The sequence below is a fragment of the Chrysoperla carnea genome, chromosome 1 (genome assembly GCF_905475395.1).
Source record: "Chrysoperla carnea chromosome 1, inChrCarn1.1, whole genome shotgun sequence".
NCBI classification, from domain to species: domain Eukaryota; kingdom Metazoa; phylum Arthropoda; class Insecta; order Neuroptera; family Chrysopidae; genus Chrysoperla; species Chrysoperla carnea.
In genome coordinates this window covers 50462595-50483793 of record NC_058337.1, presented here as the reverse complement: position 1 = coordinate 50483793, position 21199 = coordinate 50462595, and the positions used below count along the sequence as shown (strand labels likewise).

Below are 21199 nucleotides of genomic sequence, written 5' to 3'. Positions count from 1 at the left end.
ATGTACCTACTTTCGCTAGTAAATGCTAAGTGCTTTGGGAAGTAGCTTAATCGTTATGATATCAGTACGAATTTTAATTGCAATTATTTTATATAAATAAAACAAAATTTTAACGAAATTTAATTTTAATTTTTAAAATAAGTATTTCTTCGAAAAAGACCGAAAATATAGCTATACCTTCATTGGCTGGAAAGGCAATATAATGTTGAAGATAGATAATTCTAGGGATTAATATAAAAAAAAAAAAAAATCAAAATAAAAAAAATTTAATATTAAGAAAAATAAGCAGGTGTATATTGATAATAGTTTTATACATTCCACATATTTTCTACAAAATTATCTTTTACAATATTACATTATCTTAATCCTTAAAAATAAACACAAAAATATTTATATTTTTGTCATTTTTTATTAAAAAAAACATTTGACAAAATTGAATTATATTATTAATTAGTAACAAAGATATACAAATTAATAGTTAACTTTTTAACAAATTTATTACTTAATTTATTTGCAAAACTTTTTCTTGCGGTTTACTGCCGCCATTTTTACTTTAATAAACAATTAATTAATAGTTAACATTTTAACAAACTTTTTACTTATCGTATACTCAAATCTTTTTTCGCCGATTTGCTGTCACCGGTTTTATTTCTTCTTTAATTGACGTTTTTCCAACATCAGAAGATTTGGATCGATTACGTTTTGCAGGTGAATCAACATGCTCTGCGATTTCCTTACGTTTTTTCGTAGTTGTTCCTTGTTCAACACTTTCTTCAGATATTATCGGTAAATCAGATTGTAAGATGGATCTGCGTGTACTTTTTATGCTAGTGCTCGGACCTATTGAAAAAATCGAATTAGTTTGTTTCAAAATTAGAATAAATATATTTCGATGCTTATAATTTGGCGGATAGGTGTATAATTTGGAGTTAACGAAGAGCAAGGTGCTATAACTAAATGGATTATATCTTTCCGGAGAATCTTCGTAATTATTGCGAGTTTTGTTCTACTTTTCGAGAAATAACATTTCCGAAGTATTCAGGATTTTTGACCTGCACCACTTTTCTATAAGGAATGTATGGAAGTACTTTAGTACTGCAAAATTATCAAATAGATATTTCCTTATATATTATTAATACAAAAAATTCGTCGTCTTTCTTTAAAATACTAAAATAAAATACCTTTATGTTCGGCTAATGGTGTCAACTGTGGTGAACTAAGACGACTACTTCGCCTGGGGGATCGTTTAACATCTGGGCTTAAATCTTTAAGCTTAGCTATATGATTCTTCGATCGTGTACTTATTTGAATTCCACTTTCACTAGCCACTTCATCTTTTTCGGGAGTTTGATTTAACTAGAAAGAATAAAATTTTAATTTGTAAAATTATTACAATAAAATATTCTTACTTACAGATAACTGTGATAATCTTCTAGACACTCGCCGTTTTGGTGTTGTAACGCCTACAATATCGGAACTAGACGACGATTTTATTTTAAATTTATTAGTTTCCGATGGAATATCAAAATCGATACTTCTAGATCGTAAATTCCTTATTATTGAACGACTCTCCGTATTATCTATTGACTGGAATGAGCTGGTTGTTTTTATACTCGACGCTGGCGATCGTTGAAGAAGTAATTTTTGTTCTTCTGGATCCTCGGGACCCTCAAAACTTTGTTTATCCAATAATTTAATTGGATCAATTTTTTCAATATTAGGTCCACGCATTTCATCTTCATCACTATTATCACTATTCTCATCAGAATCATTGTGTTCTATTTTTTTAGACAATACTTTTGGCAATTCCGTTTTTCCAGACATTGTTTTTTCTAACATAGTTTTTTGTTTTCTTGTCAATCGACGTGATGTTGAATACTCTTCTAGTATTGACTTATCAGCATCATCATCTTTACTGTGAGAACTACGTAAAGATTGACGACGAGTAGTACCGATACTTTTTGAATTTATCACTTTTGATTGATTTAGTGATACGTTCATATCAGACGATGAACGTGTCACTCGTTTTTCTGGCGTGTTCGCATTTGTTGTTATTGTTGTACTTGGACTGCTAATATCAATTGATGTGGCACGACGAGTCCTTGAGGTCGGTTTTTTTACCACCGGTAATGGAGTTTCAGATTTATAGCTATCTACTGAGCTTTGGCGTGTTCGTCGACGTGGTTTCACAGTAACTATTTCTTCAATATTTTCCTTTTCCGATTGATTTTCATCAGTTTCATTAATTTTATTTAATGCAGAAACTTTTTCCGATTGTTCCAAATTTGTTCGAGTCTCATCAATTTCTTTAGTACTTTCAGTGGTCGTTAAAACTTCTTTATTTTGTGATTCTGATTCATTTCCCGTGGTTGTTGTAATATTGGTTTCTTGTATTTTTAATTTTAGCATTTCTTGTTGATGTACAATTTTTTTATTATTTTCTTGATTTTCAATTTCTGTTATCTTTTGTAAATTCTGTTCATCGTGTACATCTGAAATAGTATTGATTAATAAATTTTCGTTTGAATTATTTTGATTTTCAATTTGTTGTTGATTTTCGTTGGTTGCCAAGGCTTCAATCAGTTTTTCAGATTCTTCTGGGATTTTTAAATCTTTTTGTTGAATTTCAGTTGTTTCAATGGCTTTATTGGTTTCTTGACATTGAATTCCACTTTCTAGTTTTTGTTGTGCTACAGATATTTCAATACTATCATCTAATAGTTCGTTTTGTGAAATTTCATCTGTCCCTACCGGTTTATTGGTTTCTTGAGAATGAATTTCATGATCTAGTTCTTGTTGGGCTGCAGGTATTTCAATACTTTCTATGGCATTATTGTTTTCTTGAGATTGAGTTTCACTTTCTAATTCTTGTTGGGCTGCAAGTATTTCAATAACTTCAGTTTCTTTATCTGTTTGATTATCCTCAACTTTGTTTTCTTCATTATCTTCTTGTATTTCTACAACAGCTTCTACATCAAGATCTTCGTAAACATTACACGCTTCTTCTTCTTCCGTTAACTCACTAATTTCAATAATTTCATTTATACTTTCAACAGCAGTTACATTTTCATTTGAATCATGATCAGATGAATTTTTTTCGAAAACAATGCACTTATTAAAACCTATTTTATCATTCTCTTTCATCTCGTTATCCTGGCTATTTGATAACGAAGAATTACTAGAATCAGAACTATTTTTTTCTTCAAATTCACTTGACTCTTCCGTTTCATTGTTTGATGAGCCAACATTATTTTCATCTTCATCAGACGAAATTTCAACAATTTCATTAGGATCTTGTTGAAATTCTTTTTCATGATCTGAAGAATCTTCTTCGGATTTTTCAACTTCTATATCACTTTCACTATCATCTGTAATATCATGTTTGGAACTTTCTTTAGATGAAATGGAGTTATCTTGATCTTGTCCTTCATCTTCATCTTCGTCATCATCGACGTCCATTCGAAAGCTATAATCATCATCAGAAACAAGAGCGTCTTCTACTGAATTTTTATTATTCTCAACACTTTCTTCAACCGAACAATAAACACTTGATGTTTCTTTACTACTTAAAAGGTCCGAGTTCTTATTTGCGTCAATTGAATTGTAAATGGAAGTTGAATTTGCTACGGAAACATTACTTGCCAACGATTCGCAACTTTCATATTTATTTTCCATTCGTTGGATAAAACTCTCCGTGACCAAACTATCATCATCGGCGTATAAGTTGGACTTAATTTCGTGTGATGTTTGGTTTTCATTTGACGCTTTAGTAATTATTCCCTCCATTTTTATATCAACTTGTTTTGGCTCAACAGTTTCAGCAATCATTTCACTTAATATTTTTGGTATCGGTTTCGGACATTCAAAACTGATTTCTTCAAAACTAGATACATCTTCTTCACAAGCATATTTCGCCGTCATACGTTCAAGGAAGCTTTCAGTCACAACACTGTCATCTCTTTGTGGCTCAAATAATGATTTACGATTATTTGTTTCAGTAGATTTTGACATTTTATCATTAACAATAATCTTTGAATTGGTTGTTATACAACTTTCGGTTTGTTCCTTTCTTCTTTCTGTTCTTTCCTCGGTTTGTTCCTTCTTTAAATTTGTTGTTACAAGGCTGTCACCCTGTGTTCTTGTAATTGTTTTCGAAATTTCTAAGCTACTTTCATCAAAGTCGATAGTGGAATTATTTGGGTTATTTTCTTTGAATTTAGCTTCCATTCTTTCTATAAAACTGTCCGTTACAATGCTATCTTCAGTGGCTTCCAAAATATTTGTATTCGTAACAGTGGTATTTGTAACAATGACTTCTTTAGATGTACTAAAACTAAGTGATATTTCATCATTTTTTTCATCTTCTTTTGTTTCCGCAATTAGGTCGCCAATTATCGTTATAATCTGTTTAGGTTTTCCAATACTTAGATTTTCGAGATCTTCGGAATCATCTGAAGAAACCGAAATATTTTTTGAATATTTCTTATTCATACGATTGATAAAACTATCAGTTACATTTGAATTGTCATTGTCAATTAAGTTCGTATTAATCATAACACTATCATTGGATGAATTATTATTTGACGAAAAACTACTTCCTGTTGCATGACCATATTTTTCTTCCATAATTTCTACAAAATTTTCATTTTTTAATTTATGTCTTGATGATTTTCCTGGAGACGGAGAATTATCTTCAATTGTACGTTTTGATAATTTTTTTGGAGATGGTGAATTATCTTCAATAAATGTTGGACTTGAACATATGGTAACATTTTTTTCAAAACTTTCATTATCAGTTTCGATAGTTTCATGATCACTATTACCAACATCTGATGATGCTCGTCGATTTGCAATACGTTTTGAACGTTTTAAAACTGGTGTTATATTTTTCACTAATGAACTTTCGAGTACAGTGCGTTGCAATGATTTGCGCGGTTTTATTGATTTATATGGACTTGCTGATGAACGGCTCAATTTGCGTGCAACACTTTTCATTTCTTCTTCACGTAATTTAGATTCTTGTGATTGGTAATGAATATTACTAGCATCTACCAATGAATTATTTTTCTTGGATAATCTCGTTTCAATTTTTTTTGAAGGAGAGTCACTGCAAAATATAAAAAGTATAATTGTACAATATTTTTGCAAGAATTACTAAGTCAAACATAAATCTAGTCCAATAGAGGTTACTTGTTTGCAAGTTTACATATCGCACTCGGACAAGCGGAGTGTTATATCACAAAGGTTAGCACTTCCATACTAAATCCCATAATAATCAAAAAATATTTTTTTATAATTAGCGACTAAGAAAATACAAAATGCAATAAGTTTTGGGGAAATTCTTTTCCTTACGGCTTCACATTCTTGTTAAAGATATAACGGTGCAACCAGAGAACCAAAATCTTGTTGTTTTTAGTTCTCGTAGTGTGTATATACTCTCTCTAAGTGCATACTTCTACAAAGACTGTTCGCTGTTGGTAATAATTTTCGGAGTCCAAAATTACCTTTACATTTACGAAATTTAAAAAAAATTAGGGACTAGTGTTTTTGTAAATGTACATTTTCATCCTATTTAATATAGTACATAGAAAGGATACAATCTAAGTCTGTTAAGGATACTATCTAAGCAAAATAAAAATTATACAATATGAAAATTTGGCGGCATTAACATAATTTTCGGTTTATTACAATTTTAAAAATAGTTTTTGAAAAGTTGTAAGTTTCGAGATGTAACACTAATCCACATTAACAGATTTAAGATGTTACACTCTTCTTTTCAAGTTGCGATATTTTATTAAAGTAATAATGATAGTTACTATCACGAACTATTTTCATAATGTTTGTGGCATTGTATTTCTATACTCAGAATTACTGTAGACTCAATAAGAAATTTATTCTGTTTTCTCTTTCTTTAATCTTAAAATAAATAAGAAAATAAATTTACTCTGTAGCTGTTTCAGATGTTTGTATAATAGCTTCACTGGGTGAGGCATCTTCAAAATGTACGACAGGACGTGGTGTTCGAATCAAATTCTTCCTTGGTGTTGCTCCCAATTTAGAACTCGTACATGATTTTTCTTCCTATGAAAGAGCAATAACAATAATATAAGGACTAAATTTTGAAAATTACTTAAATAACAAAAATATATCTTAACTATGTTTATTAAAGGATCTTAAGAACATTTGTAATGACCAAAAGTGGTACATTGTCACTGATTGCGGAAATTAAATAAAAAAAAGGCTTTTAACAAAAAGAAAACCGACTTCAAAAGAAAAACTTTTCCAAAACAAATTAATATGCTCGAAAAAGTAAAAAAATAACGATAACATAATGTAGTTAAAATTATTGTTATTATTTTGGAGTCGGTGTCAGCCAAGAAATCAACTCTGACGGAACGGATTGCTAGATTAGCTTGACTGACACCGACTCCAAAAATAACAATAACTTTAACTACATTATGTTATCGTTATTTTTTTACATTTTAGAGCATATTAATTTGTTTTGGAAAAGTTTTTCTTTTGAAGTCGGTTTTCTTTTTGTTAAAAGCTTTTGTTTATTTTGTTATTTTTAGTGAATTTAGTACACTAACTAATTTGTCACTAAAAAAAGAATCAATCGGTTGGCGTGACATTGAGTTTTTCGTCCTCTTGTCGTGTATACTTAATGCAAATTTAAGACTTTTGTGGTTTTTTCATGGATTCCGTTGTCAGAACTGGACTAAAATGAAATGGGACCACACGGGAGGCACCAATTTTCAAATAGATAAAAAATCATTAAAATCGGTTCACCCAGGCGAAAGTTCTGAGGTAACAAACATTAAACAAAAAATACAGTCGAATTGATAACCACCTCCGTTTTTGTTTGAAATCGGTTAAAAAAAGTATTCATTGTTTATAAAATAGTTTCTGATAAATAAATGAATGACTTTGGTTAGAAACGTATTAAATTTTTGAAAACTGATTGAATTTGATAACAAGTGAAATTTACAAAATTTAAAAAAGTCTTCAACAAATGGTTTTGGTCCGGAAAACTAAAGTCGCACTTGAAACACAGCTAAGAACACTCTCCATTAAATAGCTATCAAACTATTTTCCTGACCAATGACTTTTGCAAAAAAGTCATTTTATCCTAATTTTTTCCGGGATCGGAAACCGTATTTTATACTAATGATTCTATTTTAAATTAAATAAATTAATTTAAAAAACAAACCTCTTCTATGGATTCAATGTGTTCATGTAATTGATTATCACTTGGATATTTATTCTCTTTAATAGGGGATGACTTTATCGACGATGATTCCTCACTTGAAGAATCCACACATTCTTCTAACTGTGGTGTAATTGATCTTCCTCTAGTTGAATTTGTTTTCACATTAGTATGACGAATCTGTAAATAATATAGCATATTTAGTTAAATCCAGTTCAATTGAGTTAGTAATTTTTAATGTGTTGTAAATAATTTTCAATTAAGAACATGTTTATATCAGTTTTCCAGGTGATGCAATAATGTACGAAGGAGTTAATTTCTGTTGTCATGATGAAAAGACAAAATTATCTAGGCAGAATTATACAGAGAATACAACTCTAAGAAGAAAGTTATTTTCAACAGTATTTGGATTCGAAGATGCTTTGGCGAGATAGAATCTGGTCGTTAATTATTATTTACAATTTTCTGCATTTTTCTATGAATATTTGTCAGATTGAAATTTTAAATATTAAATATTAACTAAAATCGTAGAAAATATTCACCGAGAAATTTTCAAAATTACCAACGGTAATAAACGGCAAAGTAACTTTCTTCTTAAAAATTTATTCACTATATCACTTTGTTCTTCTAATGCGATAGTCTCGGAACACTCCTAATAAAACAGCAAAGTAAAATATATTCATTTCACTAACACAATATTTTTAAACAAATACCTTCAATATACTTGGAAGATTTGATGATCCACTAGCTAAACTTTTCGGTGATTCCGAATATTTACGTTTAACAATCGGCGTAAGTAAAAGCTTCTCTGGTGCGGTATGATTTTGTTTTTGTATACCAGCAAGACTAGATGATGATGTTATTAATCTTACATCTGACATTGTATCGTTAGAAGAAAATCTAAATCTTTTACTTGGATTTTGTTCTTGTAATGTTAACTCATCATCAAAATTATCATCAGTTGCACGTTTCTTTAAATTTTTCTCTTGATTTTGATAAGTTACTTTTGGAAATGTTACAGGAGTTACACTAGAAAACCAATACAAAATTAATATATGCAAAAAAATAAATTTATAAACCTTGAATATTTTGCTGCTTCAAATTTTTGATTATTTTTCAATATCTACATTTTATTGAGTTTTAATTTGTGGAAATCAATATTTTCTTACATTGGAAAAAATTTCCATGTTTAATTTGTTAGACGTTTTTATTTAATTCAAATCAAAAACTTGTTTTAAATAAATATTGTTTTTGTTATTAATGAAGTTTTTTTCATGAAGGTCAATAACAATTCAATATTTTTAATAATTTATTACATAATTAAAAATTTTTTTACGATAAATATTATTTAAAGTAGAAGAGTGTCTCAAAAATCAGACACCCATTTCAAATTTAAATAACTTGCATTGAATTCTACAGATTTCTAGAGCATAAACTCGATAATGTTTTTAGCGCTGAATTAGTTTATGTCTCATACCTTAAAGTAGGTAATAAAAATATATAAATCTTGAGTCTCAGGTTTAGGCTGGGCATACACGTAACGGTATACCTCTGCTTGTGGCTAATTATCTGGTAACTCGCTAGGCTTATGCCTAAAAGAGCTAACCTTATGCCAGTGCAGGTTTGCCGGTTTTCACCTGTGCTGATAGTAAGAATCGAATTTTGCTTCTTCTCCGGTCGCCTGCACAGGTTTGTATGCAGTGGCTGACACACATGCTGCGGTTTACTTGTACAGGTGACCTGTTCAGTTAAACCTGTCCGGTATACCGTTACGTGTCCAGCCTTACGCTTTAAGAATATGAAGTTAAAATATATAATTAATTGATTGCAGAGAATTATCTTAATTTAAATGAATAATTGATTTTTAAGCTCTAAATTAAATAATTTTACTAGTTAGAAAATAACCGGGTAGGTTCAAAGTAGTCTTTATTAGTAATTTGTTAATCAAAAGTAGAATTGCAAATTTAAACAATATAATTATTTTCAATTTCATTTTGTAACCACATTCATAACAAAGATGGGCGTTTGTTTATACATAATATTTTATGTGAAAGAATAGATATAGAAAAAACAACAAAAGCATACAGAAAAATAAGTTATCGCAAAGTTCAAGAATTGTTCATGGTCAACTTACAACAATTAAGTAGTTTGCAAATAATTAATGAATTTAAAACTTACGATTGGCATTCGTGTATTTTTCGTTTTGGTGTGCATAAAAATGGCGTCGATTCCAAACATTTATTATCACTAAAGGCATCAGCCAATGACCAAATTTCTCTTATTTTATTTATACTATTTACTATTGTATTCGATTTATATTTAATTGTTTTATTTGATTCTTTTATTTTAACTGACATTGGTGTTGGTGCTTGAACTAAAATCAAAATTTGAAATAGGAAAAATTAGTTAAATATTATTTGAAATATTTAATAGAAATAGTATATAATCGTTCCATTATTGATATTTTAAGAACATTAGGTGGCAAAAAGTTCATTGGCAACTAGTACACATATTCAAATTGCAACGATTTCTTCTAGAAATTATTCTAGTATATATATATTCCGCTAACTTTTCTCTGTGGTTATACGTTTACTTAAAGAAATAACTATTTGAATTTTATAAATCAAAAATTTTATCTGAAGAAGTGAGTTTGAAACTCGTCAAAAAGTTTGAGTATTTGACTTACAACATTGTCTAATGACTCTCTTAATAACCCAATAACATCAGGGTGTAGGCTAATTAAATCGGAGAAAGCTGGAAATGATTTTTACCACTTCATTTGCAAGTAAAAGGAGTTTTTTGAAGTTTGCAACAATTTCAATTCCAATCTTTCAAGTCGTTGCGCCGCCACGAGTGTGTCCGGCATTTTAACTAACTGTCAACTAAAGTACTTCCATGCTCCCATAATGATAAAAAATATTTTTTAGTAATTAATTAGCGACTAGAAAAATTAACATAAGATTGATAAACGTATATTATAATATTCGAATACATATAATAATAAAATATTAGAATTTTTTGCGTCAAAAAATTAAAGAGCTTCATTGTTTAGTTGATGAAACACAATTTTCATCGAAATATCTGATAATTGTGAATGAACAGATATTCAAAAATACGGACTGTATTATCTTTGTGGTTGGGCTGTATTTGTTTCGTCCTCTGATTGCGAAGTATTTGAAAGAGAGAAATTAATTCTCTAGTACATTTATCAAATGCAAGCTCTGGACAGATGTAATAACTCGTGGTCACATAAAACATACTAGTGAGGCAGTATATCAACTTCTGAAAAAAACCCAAGAAGTTTTCACTAGCTACGAAAAATCAATATTGTATCTGTAGAATTTTCATGAGCTTTTAACAATAAGTTATTTAGGAAGCTGTTAAACACTCACTTATCTTTCCTAAATGCCACAAAATACGCGATAAAGTCTTGGGGAAATCCATTTCCTTACGGATTCACATTATTGCTAAAGATATAACGGTGCAATCAGAGAACCAAAATCTTGTTGTTTGTAGTTCTCGAAGAGCATATATGTGTACTTCTACAAAGACTGTTTGCAAATTGTTTAGATTTTTGCAATAATGTTATAACAACCTGTTTTTAAATGATATTACTAATTTATTTGTATTAATAGTTGGATAAATCTAGCGAATTTTGACAATAAATTCGATAAATTTTTGCAAATAACTAATTTTTTTTAAATAAGTTTTTTTTTGTTTGTTTTTTATTAAATTATACTGCGTTTGTAACATCTAGGTCATTCACTATCCATTGTGAGTAAAAGTGCAATGTTAGAGATTTTATATTTTGTATAGTAATTTGGTAAATAAGTTTCTTTTGTTGAAAAAATACACAAAAAGAGTTTTCCGGTTCCGGAACGATACTCGCGACCTCTGACGCGGTTTTACCTCTACATTGTTTTCTTGAATATCTCTGCTTCTATTGATCGGATTGAGACGAATAAAAAAATAATTATTTGTTAAGAATTACTGCATTGATCTTGCCTGAACATAGCCTAATAACCTCAAAATCTCAAGGAAACCGCTGTAACCTCATATTTTCAACTTTCTCTGATAGCTTTTCGAAAAATGAAGGAATTGAGTTGAAATTCTAGAAAAGGATGTAAATTCATATTTGCAAGGCATTTTTATTATTTCCAGCATATAACCAGAAGATTTATCCAGCATATAAGCAACATTTACATTTGGTTTCGATTCCGGGAATAGAATTCGCGTCTCCTGGGTGAAAACTAAGTATCCATTAAGCTTTCCATAGATACAACTATACCTAACCAACTATGAATTATTAATATACTATCTGAAAAGCGTTAAATAAAAAATCTGAAAAGCGGGACATACGTTAATAATTTTTTGTAATAAACAAGAGGGAAAATTATTTGTTTGAAAGGATGAAAAAGAAGTATAAATATTTGGTGTACGAGTCATCATATAAAACCACGAATTTAATATTATTTCTATGAATATTTACTAACCTTTATTTCTTATTTGTAGTTTTTGCTCTACAATTTCTGTTCGGAAATCATCATAAATTTTTTTAGTAATACTTGGCATAACACTTGCATATGTACTTAATAATATTTGTGGTAATTGTAATGAATTTTGTCCAATTAAACCCATTTTAGTACCACGGATACCACGTTGATGGTCATGGTAATATTGATCACCAACTCTTAACACATCAAAACCTCTGTACAAGGAAAAGATAGGAATAAATAACATAAATTATCAAACAATCAGAGCTTGTATATTATACCTTGAACGTTGTAAGTAATATATTAACTGTAAATGAATGTCATCTTTGTTCTGCCTTTTTAACATTTTGATTAAACTATCTTCCTCATCTTGTGATAACGATAATTTCAATGCAGATGTTATTAAATTTTCTTGTAAACATCCTAAATACATCAAAAGAAATTTATTAGATGAATTTAACGAAAGGAATCATAGTCATTAAACCGGTATATACGCGTCAAAAGTATTTTGCTAATCAATTTCAAGTCAAATTTTTGTAATTCAAACTTAAATATACCGACAAAATATTTTATTGTCATAATTTAGTTTCTGTCTCTGTTAATTAGAAATATTAAAACGCATTGAGCGCACAAATTTGTATTGTAAAAAATTTCTTAGATTATACAGTATGCCCAATTAATTCGACATCGTACGGAAAACTTTTTTATTATTTGTTTTATGAAAAAAAAAGTAATTCTTTACAAAAAGTCCAGATGAACCACTGAACGGAATATAAAATAATCAGATATTGTTTGCATTCGTACACGAGGGAGGTTTGTCGAAAAATGTAAATTTTGCCCAAGAGTAAAATATGTTTATATTTTACACTTTCGACAAGATTGACCTGACCCTAATTGAAAACTATGGTCAGATATCCAATATTATCCATATACCGTGGAAAAATAGATTGTTCCTTCTTTTTACTAGCTCTTCTCTGTATAAGCATTGAGATTGAGAAGTTATGTCCACAATCGACTTGTAGACAAATTGATACCACACAAAATTTGCCGGTGAATCCTAGATTAACTGTCGTAATAGAGAAGAGTTACTAATCAACTTTTCTCAATAAATATTCTCAATATTTAAAAAAAAGATACTTCAGGACAAAATTTACAAAATTTTTCGACAAACCTTGTAATACGAATGCAAAAAATTGATCTGATTAATATTATATTGTGTTATTTTAATTTATTATGATTTTCTTTTGTTATCATTAGTAGAAAATAACTAAAAAATTTATGCCGATTTGGCTAAACTATTTCCCTCCTCGTCACTACTATAGTACCATAATTGAATTAAAAATAAAACTTTATAGTACACCTTACCTTCAAAAAATTTCTCAAGTAGATGTGATTTATTATGTACAGTTTGATGACGACGTTGAAATTCAAATGCCGCGTGTAGCATGTTATTTGATAATAAAAGATGCATTGCATTAACAATTTCATCCAAATCTGTAAACGGTGGTTGCCGAATCTATAAATTAAGAATTTCATTATAAAAACGATTCTCAAGGAATTTGATAGAAATGGATTACTTGAATATACAAAGCAGCATATTTGTGTTGTTTATTTGCTAACAATGCTCTTAATACAGTTCGATGCTGCCATGGTTTAAATTCATCTTGTGTAGTACCACCGCCAATCAGGGGATCTAATAATTGTTCCATTCCAGTCTAAAAATAATAAAATGAACCAATTTATAATTTGATTTCAATTTACCCTAAGTGTTTAATTTACCGTAAAATCACCATGATCCAATTGCCAAAATGCTTGTGTCATTTTTATATGGCAAGGTGATAAACGAAATACAGCTGGGAATTTAATTAAATGTGTTATAATTGATTCATATCTGAAAATAAACATGAAAATTGAATATTATAAAAAAAAACATTTGGAAGATTTTCATATCAACCATAAAAAATATTATTACAGAAATTTAAAAATAGTTGAATTTTTAAGAAGGCTTCTTAGACTAGGATAATTGTTGGAATTGGAATTACCTAACTATAATCAAATTTCATGCACAATACAAAAACGGTAAGCAAGATGTTGAGTTTTTATATTCAGATCACGAAGTGTAGATACAAGGAATCCGAACGTATTTTTGAACGAATGATCTTAATCTCTCAATTTTCTCAATTTAGGGGACAGATAATAATAGCAACGGTACGACCTGAATTCTTGCGCAGCCAGTGGTAGAAAAGAGAACTATGCTCTGGGTTTATTATTGTGTACAAACATCGATACGTCCTGAATTCTTGCGCAGAAAGAGCAGAAAAGAGAGCTATAATCTGGGTTCATTATTGTGTGCATGAATACCATGCACACATGAATACCTTGTATCTATACTTCGTGATTCGGATTGTTAAAGTTGGTAATTAACTAAAATGGAGTCGAGTGGAAGAAAATGAAAGAAAACATTCGACGATGGTGGTCTATGGAGCATACCATATTATATTTTTATACTAGTTATTAAATTTCGTTCCATTTTATATATAATTGTTAACTAGCGTAACTTTGAAGAATACTTACTTCATTTGATCTAGCGTCACAGCTAAATCTAGGAAGACGTATACTAATATTGTATGTTTAAATTTCAAATCCACATTATCAATTAAATATGTACGAAGTAATGCTTGAATTGACGGTGGTGGATATAAACCATTTATATTTGTATCACAACGCCATTCATTACGTAATCGTTCACCACCGCATTCATATTCAATTAAATTATCGATAAATAATAGTTCACATGATTTATTTTTTGCTCTTGTTGGATTAGGATCTTCATTTAATTGTGATCGTCTAAAATAAAATTTATCTATACGTACACTAATTCTCAAATTCAAAATTTATAGGCATGTAGACATCTCAAATCATAAAAATATAATTAAATTATTATTTCCATTTATTTAACGATAACTTAATCACGAAAGTGAATATACACCTGAGAAAGCCAGTGCTATTATAAATTAAATACGTGGTAGTTGATAGCTGTGCGTAAATTTCTACCACATTTTACATATTTTTAATTATTTTGCAAACTTTCGTCAATCCATTGTTACTAAATGGTTTCTACAATGTTATCATTTTACTACTAATCAGTTAAAACATTTTTTACATCAATGTTAGATTTAAAGCAATTTGCACTTGAACAGGAATCAATCACACGATCTCTTACTCGAAATATCATAATTACCATACACTTACCTTTCATTATAAATTTTATATAATTCTTCAATAGGATATGGTGCTCTCATACGTTCATTTGCAGCAATTGAATCATATGATTGAATTGGTGCTTCAGGTAATAGACCAACATTTAACAACCATTGTAAAACTTCTAAACGATCACTAAACATTTGAATTGCACGTAATTGTTCATTTATTTCAATTGTTGCATTCGAATTTAAATATTCGGTACAATTCTTTTTAATTAGTTTAAATACTGAACTTAAATGATGCATCTGTATTGCACATTGATCTAATATTTTACGTGCATTACAATCTAAATTTATGTCAGAGTAATCAAACAGTGAGACACCTAAAATAAAATAAAAACATCATGTAAAACTCAGTGCAGTGAAAGAAAGCACGTTATATTTCTTGGGTAAATTGATAGATACTGAGACTCGTAAGTTTTGTTCTTTGCTTTTACCGAAGCATTTTTATTATGGTTCCACTTTTTTTTTTTTGGATGGACAAGTTAAGCAAAAGGCGGGGTCTTAAAAGCAAATCACTGAAATACACAATTTTAAATAGAAATAATTCTAATTTAAGGATATAGTTGTTTTTATTGGTACTAATTTTTGTTTAGCTCGCAAAATTTTCCAGCAAATGGTTGAATGAGTGCAATATAAAATAAAGATTTAATTAAATTTTCACAAATAAGGATTTTTTCTCATAAACTCACTTACATAATTCATTGGCTTTTTGCTGTAAAACTTCTGAACGTTGTGTTGCCCATTCAACAAATACACCCAATGTACAACCAGCACTCGCGTAAGCACCCGTCGCCCATTCTTCAGCACACGATGTTAATAAACCAATTAAATTATACTCTAATGCTAATGATAGCAAATGTGTATGTGGTGATGATATATGTTGTGATTTTAATTTTGGTGACAATATATCCGAACTACAAGTTGAATGGAGACCAGCTTCAAAACATTTACGTGCCAAACTTTGTGCATTTAAAAAACTATTCACACCATTTTTTTCCAATGCTAACAATAACGTACGTTGTAAACCATTATTTTTAATGAATGTAAATTCTGATTTTTGCATCACAACAAAATCTGAAAAATATAAACAAAATTTTAATTTTTCGTATCTTCTAAATAAAATTTAATTGGTACAAAAATGATGGTAAATAAAAATTATACTAGAAGACAGGTGGGGGGGGGGGGGGGGCGTGAGATTATAAAGATCGGGATTTGTTATATTAAAATGGCAACAGTAAGGCAAAACAAATTAACCGAGAATTATAACCTTTGAGGAAGCAGAAGACTTATTTTTTATACCAAGTATTTTAACTTTTTTAAAGCTAATCAATAGAGAACTTGCATTAATTTTTTTTTGCCACAAATTCATATATAAATAGAAAAATAATTCATCTAAAGTATATTTAAGTAATTTTTAAAAAAAATTTATAATTCCATTTATTAACTAATTATTAATAAAAAATAGTTATATTTTTGAATTAAAAAACGGTAGTGACGTATTAACAACCGATGAGGCTGTGAGAATTTTTAAAAAATATAATTTTTAATTTATCTTAGTAATTTTTAGTAAACTTTCGAAAAAAAAATAAAAGAACATGCAACTTCTCTATTAGATTAATTCCAATAATAATATAAAATTAAAATTATATTATTTTGCTTTCTTATAAAAAAATTTATTAAAAAAACCTTTCAAGGCTGGTTTTAACATTGGACTACATTCTAAAAAACAATAACTTAATTTGGTAAATATTTTACTTACCAAACGTTAAAGCTGTAGGATAATAGTGCTCTTCCAGACGCTGCACAGTAGTAAATGGGTTTATACTTGTTGAATCAATATTTACATCAAAAATTGATAAACTATCATCAATGTTTAATATACGTGATAGATCAAATTGTGCTATATAACATTCATTTCCGTGATTACGTATAGTAGCTAAAAATTTATTTAAATAAATTTGGTATTGTGTGCTTTCCGATATATTTTGATTGTTTACTTACCTGGCATTTGTTCTTTGTACCATTGATCTAAATCAATGATAGCCATAACAATATTAGGCTCATTATCATATTCCGACCAAACACTCCACACAATCATACATAATGTTAAATTATGATCACAGCTATTATCAACATGATTCAATGAATTTATCATACATGTTTGTAAACTAATACAATGGCCACCCTTAGCATTTTGTGCTCCATTATTTATTGGTAGTAAATCCATTTGAAAGCGTAATGAACATGACATAAAATTCTAGAAAACAATTATTATTTGAATATAAATTAACTATATTTTGTAGACACAAGCTATACAGAATAATTTATATACCGGTCCCGGTTTATATTCTGACAATGTACTCGTTTCGCTTGTGTATTATTTTTATCAATTACATGGTATATACGAAAATTCGATGAAATATTTTTTATTATTATTTTAAGTGACATGACAATTTAAAACTGTATTTTATAAGTGACATGAAACAGTCATATGATAGTTAATATGTCAAATATGATAAAAAAAAAGTGTTGAAACTTACCTGATATAAAGTGCCATAAAATTCAATATTGTCTTTACTTTCATATGCTAACGCATACATCGCTGCCAATGGCACTGATGCATGTTTTGATTCAATATCATTACTATAAACAGCCCAAACATAACAAAATGCTCTTGGATCATCTGAAGGTTCCTGTTCATAATAAAAACTTATAATAGTTTAAGTGAAAGAAAACTTTACGATGTTAAAAAAAGATAGGAGATTGTGGCTTTCAAATACAAAGAGTTTTAATTAACATAAAACGTGGTTGATGATCAATATCAACCACCTTTAAATACAAATAAATTGTATTTTAAAATAAGATATAATATGCATGCCATTAATTTTTATTAATATATGCTTAACTACCGATAAATTTAATTAACATTTATTATGCAATTTTTTTTAATTTTAATTATTGTTTTGGTTATGTTCCGAAACAAATAACAAAATATGGCAACAGCGAATGTACAGTCTAACCTTTACAATAATATAAAATAGCTAAATAACGTAGATAATAAATATATTATTAACCTATTTCTTTTTTATTATATATACAATGTTAATTTTTGAAAGGCATACATTATATTTATATTTTCAGTCAGCTTCAATGATTTATGAATTTCTCATCTACCAATAAATTACCCTGTTTTGTCTTTAAACTTACAAAAAAGACGAAGATAGAAGCATCATAGTATCTACATTTTATTAATAACTTTTGTTTTATGTGGTCAATCGTGCTCTAACTCGCACGTATTTGTTGGCATGTTTAATATTAAATAGCTCGGAAAGTGGGTGGTAAAAAAATTTAGTGTAAAAATGTTTTCTCTTTCTGTTGGTATATAAAAAAAGGGATGTTAAGTTTGAAAAAATTAGCATTAAAAATACCTTAATTACAAAAATAACAATATATAATTTCAGGATTAAATGAACTGTTTGAAATTATTAAACACCTAAAATTTTAAACATACTAAAAAAAATACTGCACCTAATTTTTTTTATTATTAACTTAAAGTTTGTTTTTTACATACTAAAAACTACATTTCGCTCTTATAAAATGATTTAGAAAAGTGATTTTAGTGTTTGGAAAAGCATTGAAGTATATGAATTTACCTGATATGCAAAATGTGAAACAGGAACAATTTCATCATAAACTGGCGATGTATATTCTAATTCCAGCGTGAGTAAATTATATATTTGCCATGCACCAAAATTGTAACCAACAAGTATCGATATTAATTTTGGAACATACAAAAATGAACTAATACGCACATTATCCCGAGGTAATTGTAAGGCATCGGTACCTTGTGGTGTTGATAGTAAGAATAAAGAATTTGTTGACACTAAAACAAACAAAAATTTTTAACACTGTATCCAAATATTTTCGATGAATTTATTCAAACTAACTGAGCGAAGAGTGGTATTATCCTGAATTGTCTATAAATTCACTCATATAATGAACGTCCAACAAAACCGAGTCAACGCTGAGTTAGTCTTAATAAAGCTATTGTTATGTTTTTACCATTTAATTGCAAAGCTAAATGATCATTGTTTTGAATGGCATGAGATCTATAAGATTCTAATGCTCCCAGATTTATTCGATTACATGGTCGTTTCAATAATTTACTATAATTTATTTCATCGAATATGTTTTCAGTTATCCACATTTGTTTACAAAGATCTATTAAAAATGTATCACCCCCGCAAGTTCCGATCGCTATTATTCCGTCCAAATTTTTTAAAATACCAGGGATATTATCACCAGAATCAATAATATGTAAATTACAAACCTAAAATACACAAAAAATAAAGGAATTAAATATCAATATCAAATAGTGGATGCCTTATCTTTATATAAGGCAGAAGGCAATAAAATATTACGACCGTATAGGGGCGACTGATTGGGAACTAAAAGATATTTGATAAGTTGTTTTATTCCCAAAACAAATATATCTACCCGATAATCATTAAAGTAAGATGAGTATTATACGATACCAGTAAAAAAGAAACGCCTTGCAAACAAATTGTTTAACTTTTTTATCAAAATTTGTATTCAATTCGAAATATTTAGCGTGTACCACATGATTTTCATTCGCTCATATCGCCAATATGAATGGACAATTCATCGTTTGTTAAGAAATATTAATTTAAATGTTCAGTAAAAAACACACGAACGACGTCGACTAAACGTTCAATCGAATGCTCTTTAAAGTAAGGACAAACAATGTCATGGATATCCAACCTAATCTATGCAGTCAATTAATCAAAAATAGTTTTTTTTTAGCATACGCGTCTCTCAGCAGAGATTATTAAGAGGAGTACGGAAGAAGCGGTTTACTGGCTGTTATTTAATTTAAAACATTTGAAAATTTATTCGTTTCGAACCACTGCATTCATCATCTGTATTATTGAGCTTGACGTAATATCTTTGATTTACATAACCACTTAGCCCCTTTTATAGTTTAGTTTTTGAAATGCGAGCAGTTATTGTATGGCCCCAAATTATTATGGCTGAAATTATAAACTTACTCGATCATCTAATTGGATGGCTCGCATAATTTTACTGCCCATAATATTAAAAATATATATCATTCCACCTGATGTTTCACAATCTAAACCTATTACAAACAGTGGTGGTGAACCATTATTATTCGGTAATTCAGCCACACACGTAATACGAGATCGTTTATCACGTAAAATACCATCAAATAACCATGACGCTACTCGTGAACCACTCTGAACTTCAATTACTTGAAATTTAGGACCATTTACAATCCATGCATATTTTAAATCTTTTGTTACACCGCCTTTTGATACGAAATCTATCAAACAAATATGAATTATTTATACTTACTTATTTTTAATAGACAACATTTTTAAAATACATACTTGGAGACTCATTTTCGAAAGTATCATACTGCTGTTGAAGAAAATGATTTACTGTTGACAATATGGGTATTGTTTTTGTAACTTTACATTGTTTCTCCATTCGATCCATTTTCCACGCTTAATTAGATAATATATATGTTTTTAACTTGTTTCATGACACATTACAATTTATCTTAATTATCTTAAAAATAGCATAATTTTATTAGGGTAGCCGGATCCAAATTTTCAAATCCAGAAATGTCCTATCGCCTGGTCAGGTAGTTTAATTTATATGGAAACATTTTCTTAATTAATAGTCGTATATTACTGCATTTATTACTTTTTATTAATGAATAATCATTTAAAAAATTCAAAAAACTTTATTCAAGGTTAGGTTTACTCATACGATTTGATATAATTTTATAACTAATATTCGAAGGCCTTTGAATTTAATTTGTTAAGAATCGTTAACTAAAATTTACCTTTTGAGTTTTTTTATTGATTTACATGAATTTAAACACTTTTCTTATTTACAGAATGATTCATTTTTAAATTATGAATTTATATTTTTGATGCTTTCAATTTCAAACAAATAATTTTTGTTTTAAAAATATTTAATCATGAAATATCCCTAGAATAACTATATTTATTCTCTATGGTTGATTGATCACATAAAGAATATCAAAGAGTTGAATCACACGCTTAAAAATAATGACGCTAGATGACGTTACATCATTGAGGAACAACCATAGAGGTAATATAAAGAAGAAGACATTGTTACATTTAAAGATTTCCAAATAAAATAACATCATTTTTAACAACCGC

General features: G+C 28.8%; 1 protein-coding gene across 2 annotated transcripts; it reads right to left on the bottom strand.

Annotated features, from left to right (window-relative positions):
- Nucleotides 1–542: 542 nt before the first annotated feature.
- On the bottom strand, nt 543–20915 carry LOC123291115 (protein ELYS). Of its 2 annotated transcripts, none has more exons than XM_044871576.1 (23): nt 20857–20915; nt 20396–20512; nt 20036–20328; nt 19029–19296; nt 18620–18849; nt 17507–17659; nt 16968–17223; nt 16726–16902; nt 15660–16040; nt 14953–15286; nt 14275–14547; nt 13480–13591; nt 13278–13415; nt 13066–13216; nt 11982–12123; nt 11701–11915; nt 9386–9581; nt 7921–8236; nt 7211–7387; nt 5945–6081; nt 1414–5107; nt 1182–1356; nt 543–840 (listed from the first exon to the last, which is right to left on the bottom strand). In XM_044871576.1, exons 2-23 carry the CDS (start codon nt 20502–20504, stop codon nt 611–613), a joined length of 8157 nt encoding a protein of 2718 aa, XP_044727511.1. In that variant the 5' UTR covers nt 20505–20512; nt 20857–20915; the 3' UTR covers nt 543–610. The 2 variants fall into 2 exon arrangements, with proteins under 2 accessions (XP_044727511.1, XP_044727510.1); XM_044871575.1 differs by having other exon boundaries at nt 20396–20567; nt 20857–20898.
- Nucleotides 20916–21199: the final 284 nt, after the last annotated feature.